Source organism: Mus pahari, chromosome 4, assembly GCF_900095145.1.
Source record: "Mus pahari chromosome 4, PAHARI_EIJ_v1.1, whole genome shotgun sequence".
In the NCBI taxonomy this organism is placed as follows: Eukaryota; Metazoa; Chordata; class Mammalia; order Rodentia; family Muridae; genus Mus; species Mus pahari.
This window is the reverse complement of record NC_034593.1, coordinates 93,498,670-93,507,406: the sequence shown is the minus strand read 5'-3', so window position 1 is coordinate 93,507,406 and position 8,737 is coordinate 93,498,670. Positions and strand designations below refer to the sequence as shown.

General features: G+C 41.6%; 1 protein-coding gene across 4 annotated transcripts in view; it reads left to right on the top strand.

Moving 5' to 3' along the window:
* The window catches only part of Hipk1 (homeodomain interacting protein kinase 1), a 51,351-nt gene that overhangs the window by 32,777 nt on the left and 9,837 nt on the right, over positions 1 to 8,737 (top strand). For all 4 annotated transcript variants that reach the window (XM_021196448.2, XM_029537211.1, XM_029537210.1 and 1 more), the window contains exons 9-12: positions 3,979 to 4,100; positions 4,901 to 5,035; positions 7,521 to 7,663; positions 8,060 to 8,242. In XM_021196448.2, the coding sequence (XP_021052107.1) occupies positions 3,979 to 4,100; positions 4,901 to 5,035; positions 7,521 to 7,663; positions 8,060 to 8,242 (583 nt within the window). The remainder of the gene's footprint in view (positions 1 to 3,978; positions 4,101 to 4,900; positions 5,036 to 7,520; positions 7,664 to 8,059; positions 8,243 to 8,737) is intronic.

Genomic DNA, 8,737 nt, shown 5'->3' with positions numbered 1-8,737 from the left:
ACCATGTGGTTGCTGGGATTTGAACTCAGGACCTTCAGAAGAGCAGTCGGTGCTCTTAACCACTGAGCCATCTCTCCAGCCCTTGAATCTTTTCTGACAACACACTCAGCTTTCCCTTAGGAAGGCAGTGGCAAGCTGGTTGTAGTGGCTCAGCCCTGTAATCCCAGCAGGAGGACTGTGGAGCTAGTCGAGTGTTAGAGTAAGACACTGCCTCCAAAACCAAGGAAAAGTCAAAACGAGAAATAAGCCAGACTCAGATAAAAAATACCATGTTTTCTCTTATATGTAATTTTTCTTATATGTAATAGGTAGTTTTCTCTTATATTTAGACCCTGTATTTAAATGTGCATTCTGTGACAGTGCATGAGTGAGTGTGTGTGCCTGTGTGTGTGTGTGTGGGGGGGGGGTGGTCATAAAATCAGAAGGGAGACTGTGGCGGGGGGGAAGAGATTTGTTTGTTTGCTTGTTTTTTGAGACAGGGTTTCTCTGTGTAGCCCTGACTGTCCTGGAACTCACTCTGTAGACCTTGAACTCAGAAATCCGCCTGCCTCTGCTGGGATTAAAGGCGTGCACTACCACCGCCCAGTGGCGGGGGAAGAGATCTTAAGGAAGGTGGAAATGGGCTAATGGAGAACATATAATTAATTGGGAAGCAGAGGAGGAACTCTTTCTTAGTCCTTACTGCTGTGAGCAGACACCAGACACCATGACCAAGGCAGTCCTTGTAAGGACAACATTTAATTGTGGCTGGCTTATAGCTTCAGAGGTTCAGTCCAATATCATCAAGGTGGAAACACGGCAGTGTTCAGGCAGGCATGGTGCAGGCAGAGCTGAGAGTTCTACATCTTCATCTGCTGTCCTCTAAGAGAAGACTGACTTCCAGGCAGCTAGGAAGTGGGTCTGATAGCCCACACCCACAGTGACACACCTACACCAACAGGGTCACACCTTCTAATAGTGCCACTCCCTGGGCTGAGCAAATACAGACCATCACAGGGACTAACTGGGAGAGGGAGGAGAGCTGCCTGCCGGGAGTGGGGAGGAGCAGGACACTAGGATAGGGAATGAATGAGACCAAGTGTCATGGCGTGTCTGAGGGTGCTATGATGAAACCCACTGCTTTGTAGACAAACTTGAAACCCTTAATTTTGAAAAAAGAGAAAGAGAAGCTTGGTATCAATGTGGGAATAAACCAGGATCCCAGGTTTCTCATAGCATTTTATATAGAAGCAGGTAGCATTTTTATCTTTTTACTTAAGTTACTTATTGATTGTGACTTTTGTTTGTTTGGTTTCTGACAGAGTCGGAGCAAGCGGAAGGAAATGAGGGGCTGGGGGAAACTGAGAGCTTACCGGGAGGCCAGGAGAGCGATAGCGATGTAAACCAGGGAGAGACCACAGGGAGAGCGGAGGAGCAGATTCACAATCCGTAAATGCAAATTTAGCCTAATTTACCAAATTATTTTCTATATATACCTCATAGGAGTAGATTCTGTATTTTGGGTTGTCACAAACTGATTCATCTATAGACTTATAGCAAATTAGCTATCCCTCTTCTCACCCTTTCTGAAGTAAATTCTGTGGGAACAATTTTCAAATGTAAGATTCTGAGATTCTCTCCTGATTCTCAGGTGATACTGAGATAAAATAATAAAAGAACTTTTGAGTTCTTTAACAGAATAAAACGTAAACTGAGGCAGTACGGGAAGCATGGGAGAACTCCTTTTGGTATAATTTGATAAATATAAGCTTGGGAGGGGGGAGGTTCTTCCAGTTTAAGAAGTCTAGATAACCTGAGGGCCTATAGAACAGACTTAAAATGTTTGGATGAGAAGGGGTTTATAATGTGGTGATGATGATACCTGAAGTCCATTATCATATGTGCCAGACAGTCCTTTACACTATCAGGTTATTCTTATGTATGGCTCTAGGAGGTGGGTCATATCAACCCATTTTATAAATGACAAAACCCACTTATGCCAAAAGTAGTATGGTAATTTATGGTAGAACCACTAGAACCTAGGCAGTGGGGTTATCATCACGTATATACTGAAATACTCCATACTGCCTTTCAGGATTAGTTGTATAAAATTGCTGGTTACCCACCAACCTCAGCCATGCGCCGATGTTATCCGACAGCCTGTGACTTCAGGGTGCTCACCCTTCTGTCTCCTTTTACTTAAGAGCATCAGGCAGTGCTTACCTTCTTTCCACGGTTCTCTAGTTCTCTATATTTAAAGTGCTAAATTCAGAAGAATAAAGATAACAAAAATAACTCCTGTTCTCTTAGCTCAGGATTCCAGGACAAATGAATGCCCTTTGAAGGTCTTTGTTTTTATGTGTGGTAGGAAGAAGCAACTAGTTGTAACTCAGCCCCACTGCCGTGCTTCAGCCCTAGCAGGCGCAGCGGTCAGGCACTCATAGGGCAGCACTGTAAATTCCTTTCCACACTTTTCCAGTTGAGCAGTGTAGTGTCTATGTGCTCCGTGGTAGCTAGTCTCTGTAATCTGTCCCCTTTTATTTTACCACTCTGGGAGTCATAGATGAGCTACTACAGTGAGCATTCCTCCCAGTGTCTGCTTCATAAGTTCCTATGAGTTTTGGGAAGCTAATATACAACACTGACCCAGAGTCAGTCATTGTCCAGAGACTATAGACAAGAGTTTTGCATGGGTTAGCTTTCCTATTGAATAATAGTGCCACAGGCCGCATGGCTGACAACTTTTACATTTTAGTATCTTCAAATTTAATATCTTTAAATTTTAATTATCTCCAAAAGTTTTAAATCTGATTTTACTATTCTGTCTTTGAACTTTTCTAGAATACATTTTTTTTTAAATCATAAAGTACTAACAGAAAATTGAAGGACTGGAAATAGCAGTACTACGCTCACGTGGCACTCTATAGGAATGCTCAGAGTAGGCCAGGACGTGGGGCACACACCTGTAGTCTCAGCATTTGAAAGACCAAAGCGGGAAGATGACAGGGTGGTACCAGTCTGGGCTCTATGCGAAGACACTGCTAGAGTGAGGGAAGAGGCAGGGGGATTAGGATTGCCTACAGCTTAGGACTCTTCTAATTAAAATGCTGTGTCTTAGCAGAGTTGCAGGCATTAATAGACAGGAGGGAGGCAGGACAGAAATGTGGACTCTGGTGAGAGGGCCGGCGGGTTAGGGTAGGTACATAGACATCTTCCTGGGCTCTGTAGGCTTGACCGGAAGAACTGTGTGGGGCCCTTTCCCCCCAGAACAAGACAATGCCATTTACAGGAAATGTTGTTTATGCCAGAAGCACAATCAGGTGAGATAAGTAAGACAGCACTGTTGACAAGCAGCAGTTCACTTTCCCAGTTGCCCTGTAACTAGGAGAGTTAGGTGAGACGCTCCAAAAGAGCCACGAACTAGAGTAAGAAGCGGGCTCTAGAGGGCAGCGCACCTACTTTTTGTTATAGGCAGCACTTTTTCTTTGCTGTTGACTTTACTTTTTTTTTTTTAAAAAAAACTTATATCGTTAGCTATGACATGTAACTAATTTTTGAGCTAGGTTATATTCATTTTGAAGAAAAATTCCCTTTAAGACAAGAGGATACCAGCATAAAGTATTGAGTGATGTTCAGCTCTCTGTTCTTGATAGATTACAGTCTGAAAGCGCTTTCTTCCTCACCCATTTCCCTAGTGAATTGCAAGGTAAATGTGACTTAAGAGTTGAGGTTGTCTGGCTTTTGCCTGTACTGATAATGGGGATGGAATAAGTATTTTAACAGTAAGAGTTTATATTCCCTTAAGCCCACCTTCCCTGTATTAAATGCCTTCCACTAATTTAACTTGAAGGGGACAGCCTCCTTTTCTTAACTGTGGTTGGAAAGGCTTTGTCTTAACTGTCTAGAATTAAACCTGAGCATTGAAGAAAACACACAGTAACAACGCACAGTCTGTTCAGACCCAGCAGAGAGGTTTAACTGCCATGTTTTCTCCACCAGCTGGGCTACAAGCAACAACAAAACATTCTGGGTTCCCTGTGAGGATGGATAATGCTGTGCCAATCGTACCCCAGGCGCCTGCTGCTCAGCCACTGCAGATCCAGTCAGGAGTGCTCACACAGGTAAAAGCCTGAACAGCACTATTGAGAATCAAATATTTTCTCCTGAAAAAAAAAAAAAAAAAAAAAAAAAAAAGTGGTATTTGCTTTGACTATAAGATCTTTCTTGCTCATGATTCAGACGTCTTAAAATGAAATATCTCTAACAAAACAGAATACTTATTCCTGTCTTTTACAACTCTCCCATGGTCTCTTGAGACTTGTAGGGATAACACTCTGTACACTGAGAAATGGTCACGATAGTACACAGAATTTTCTATTGTAAAATGTAAGGTTACACTCACATCAGTTTACCTCCTCAAATATTAGAATCTTTCATTCCATTGTTTAGTAGAAAACTTTAAAATGTTATATTTTCCAGATGATTGAGAAACTGAGGTCACAGACAAAATCATGAAGGATTTGTATAGTATACAACATTACACTTTGAATTCCATATGTAAATGTTTGTGGTTCACAACATACAAGAAATTCTGAAATCCAAAACTTATTTTGTGAGTAGAAGGAAGATTTCTTCATAAATGAAATGCCTGTGTTTTATAGGATGTTCTGAATCTGGTCCAAGACCTATACCTAGATTTTACCTGAGATTCCTATACCTCTTTTTACCTGATATCATTGACTTTTGGCATAGTGGGCTAAAGCCACTCAGGGCTGAAAAGGAAAGGTTGCGTTTGGCATGTGCATTTAGGTGGTAGGAAATTAGCTCATTGTCAGTTATAACTTGGGGGGATGCAAACCCGTCTGAACCCAGATAACCTGCCTTGGTGTTTATTCACTCACCTGCCTAATCTACATTTCAGGGAAGCTGTACACCACTAATGGTAGCAACTCTCCACCCTCAAGTAGCCACCATCACGCCGCAGTATGCGGTGCCCTTTACCCTGAGCTGCGCAGCAGGCCGGCCGGCGCTGGTTGAACAGACTGCTGCTGTACTGGTAATTCCCTCACTTGATTGTGTTACTAACGGAGTTTCTTTGGTTTCTTTCTTTTTTTTTTTTTTTTTTTTTCCTGTTTGTTTTTGTTCTGTTCTTCCAGTTTTCTCATTAAAAAACAAAACCAAAAAAACCTAGCTTAGTCTTTGCGGAGGGCATGGAAGCATGTGCCATCTTGTGGCTGTGTTCTTGCTACATCTTTAATGTCTCATTGTTTCCTCCCCAACATTTGCTGAAGCACTGTTTGACTCTGAGGATCTGTGTGGTTCTTCTTTGCGAGCCTGGTTGGTTAAAGCTCTCTGTGTAGCCGCAGACGAGCTTCAGCTCCCCACCTCTTTTCTGCCCTCCCTTAGCCTGGTCTTTTGAGATGGAAGCAAATGAACAGCCTTCCATGTGGCCCTGCCACAGGAATCCAGATGCCAGAACTTGAACTCCCTGTCAAGCTAGCTGCTCCTTTTTGTTATTTTAATCTCCTAAAACTTTTGTATGTATAGAAATGTTTAAAATGGCCTTAACGTATGGCTTTCTCATCCCATGAACTTCCTTCTGTGACTGAAGATAGTGCTTTTGCCATTCATGATCAGTGGCACCCTTCATCTTCCATGTAAGGATGTTCCCATTAAAATACACTTAGATCATTCTGCTCATCAGAAATTAAAAGTGGACCTATTTGTAGGGATTGTTTTGACAAATTATGTTACAAATAAATTGCAGTACAAAGATAGAAATATAGCTGACAAACTTGCAAACACAGTATCTTTGTTACTAGAAGTCCCAAGTCAGCTCAGATAGCTGAGTGGTGGGTGTGTCCAGCTCAGAGATGGACACAAGACAGCTGGCTTTGAAGTGTATTCTAGGATGTGTAACCTCCAGAGTGATTTAGACTGTGTTTTGTTTTGGTTTATTTTGGTGAGTTAGAATTGTTTATTTCAAATCCAGCATTTCATTATTTGGCATTTAAAATTAGATAAGCCTCTGCAAACCTAAATGATACTTTTGAATCTCCTGGTATTTATCTTTCGCAGTGGATTGAAATTTCTGTTACCTCTCAAGTGTTCATGAATGGAAACGCTTTCTGAAACATACTTGCATGGAGCTTGTTTGGTTTGCAAGTCTGTGCCACCTGTGGGTTGTTTCTCATAAGCATCAAACCAGAGTGCCAGGGAGTCAGACACAATTCCAGCTTGGTCGGCCCACCTTTTAATTTGCTCACTTATAATAGTTTTGAGATTGGAAATGTCAGTTGACCTTTCACCTTTGCTGCTCTTCTTAAGTTTGCTCTAGCCATTTGTTAAGCTTTGCATATTTTTGTCCTTCCTCTGTCAAAACAGTTCGTCGCTTGGAACGCCAGATTTCTGCCTCCCATTGGAATGTTATTTCTTGCTCTGTATTAAACTACACGCTTTGTCTTGCGCAGGTGTTGGCTTATGGAAAGACGCATGGTGTGACTTAACATCTCCTATTTTCTGTTCTGTTGTGTTTTGTTTTAAATCCTGCCTATGGTAGCAGACGTGTTTGCAGTTTCTCTGCTCAGAAGGCTTCTTGTTTGGAACCAGTATTTGTAACAAGTGGATCTGTTACTTGCAGAAATATTTTTGAAACTGTTTTGATGGGCTTGTAATTTGAAATTCATGAAACAGAACCATATGTACCCTAGTAGGTGAATTGCACCACGGAACTCAGATTTAAAAAGGAAACTTGCTGTTACATATGTTTTCAAAAAGTGCCAGTTTCTATAAGAAGTACAGAAAATGAATTTTTTTACTCGGTGTATCCTAAGCACCATCATTGTTTAAAAACTAGAAGTACTCTATTTTCCTGTAGTGATTAGTTTGGTGCTGAAATGCATTTCTACTAATGATACATAAAACATGTTTTTGGCAACCCTTAAAAACAATGTGGTACTTTAAAAATTATTTAGAAAAATTTTTGTTCATTGACTTAATTTTTAATTCTATCATATAGCTAAAAGTAATGTTTTTAGCTGTCTTTTGCTAATATCAGCTTATTTACCAAAGCATTTGGTATTTGGTCATCCATGTCTGCTATATTTTATTGGTTGAATTGATCTGTTGTCTTACCTGAGTGGCATTCAAATTTTAGAATTTCTGTTTTCTAAGCGAGCCCTTCTATAGGCTTTTGTGAAGAGTATTATTTCACTAGGGTCCCCTGAGCCTCTAGGCTCCTTTCCTTGACAGCACAGAGACGCATACCTGCAGGGACCTTTGTTTCTTAGTACCCTGCGGGCCGGTCAGGTTCTGCTGGTCACCAAAGGCATGCCAGCAGCCCCTCTCCCTTTCATTGCTCTGGCAGCCACCAGTAAGCCCTCTGCACTGCCTCTCTCTCTTTTAATCTCTGCAAGTTAACAATCTACAAACTTTTTTTTTTTTTTTTTTTTTTTTAAGATACAACTTTTTCTTTCATCTGAAAAACAAAATAAAAAGCTAAGAATGAGTCAAGTCTGGATCTTTTATGTGTTTCCTTGCAGCAAGCCTGGCCCGGAGGAACCCAGCAAATTCTCCTGCCTTCAGCTTGGCAGCAGCTGCCCGGGGTAGCTCTGCACAACTCTGTCCAGCCTGCTGCAGTGATTCCAGAGGCCATGGGGAGCAGCCAACAGCTAGCTGACTGGAGGCAAGCACAAGCAACCCGCCCCCTCCCTCTGCAAATGTGTATGGGTAGGAGCCTATAGAGCAGGAATACTTGGTATGAAGAGACTAGAAAGAAAGGAAATGTATTATATTTGAAGGCCTTAGAGAAAATGAGTCATCATTCTAGAAAAAGAGTCATAAGAAAAATAGCAGATATTTCTGAAATATAAGGTTCTGTGATCAGGAATCATGAACCTCATATTTAAACAGGCCTTACCTGATTGGAAAGAACACAGTGAGATCCTAAAACCTTACAATCCCAGTGACTGACTGTAAAAAGTAAAAAAACACAGCTGTGCTTAAATAGCTTTAATACCCATTTGGTCCAGTATGTTAGTGGTTTGGGGAATCACTCTTCTGTTTCTTTATGTTGGTACAGGAATGCCCACTCTCATGGCAACCAGTACAGCACTATCATGCAACAGCCATCTTTGCTGACCAACCATGTGACCTTGGCCACTGCTCAGCCTCTGAATGTTGGTGTTGCCCATGTTGTCAGACAACAACAGTCTAGTTCCCTCCCTTCAAAGAAGAATAAGCAGTCTGCTCCAGCTTCATCCAAGTAAGTCTATATTAGGTCCTGCGCTTAGAACTTGGGAGAGTTACTTTGTCTGGAATTGGTTGTCATAGTATATGTATTTTAGGTTTCAAGTAGCAGGACTGCCAAATTGAGCATGAGCCGATCTTTTCATCTGGGCATTGTGTCCTCGATATGATCATCTTTTTTGTCTGCTGTCACTTTAGATCCAGGCCGTCTTTATAATGTTTTAATGTTTTGTTGTATTTACTATTTGTGTGATGTGAAGTAAAGTGAGTGTGTATGTGAGTATGTATGTGAGTGGGGGGTGGTGAGCGTGCCTTGGTGAGTATTTGTAGGTCAGAGGGCGGTGTCCAAGAGTCAGTTCTCTCCTACCATATCAGTCCCTGGGATTGAACTCAGGCTATCAGGTCAGGGAGGGAAGCACTGAGCCGTCTGGCCAGACATGTTTTCATTTTTCTTCTTACTTTTTATAGAGTAAAACTTAACCTGGGGACAGAGGTACATAAAAATACAAAT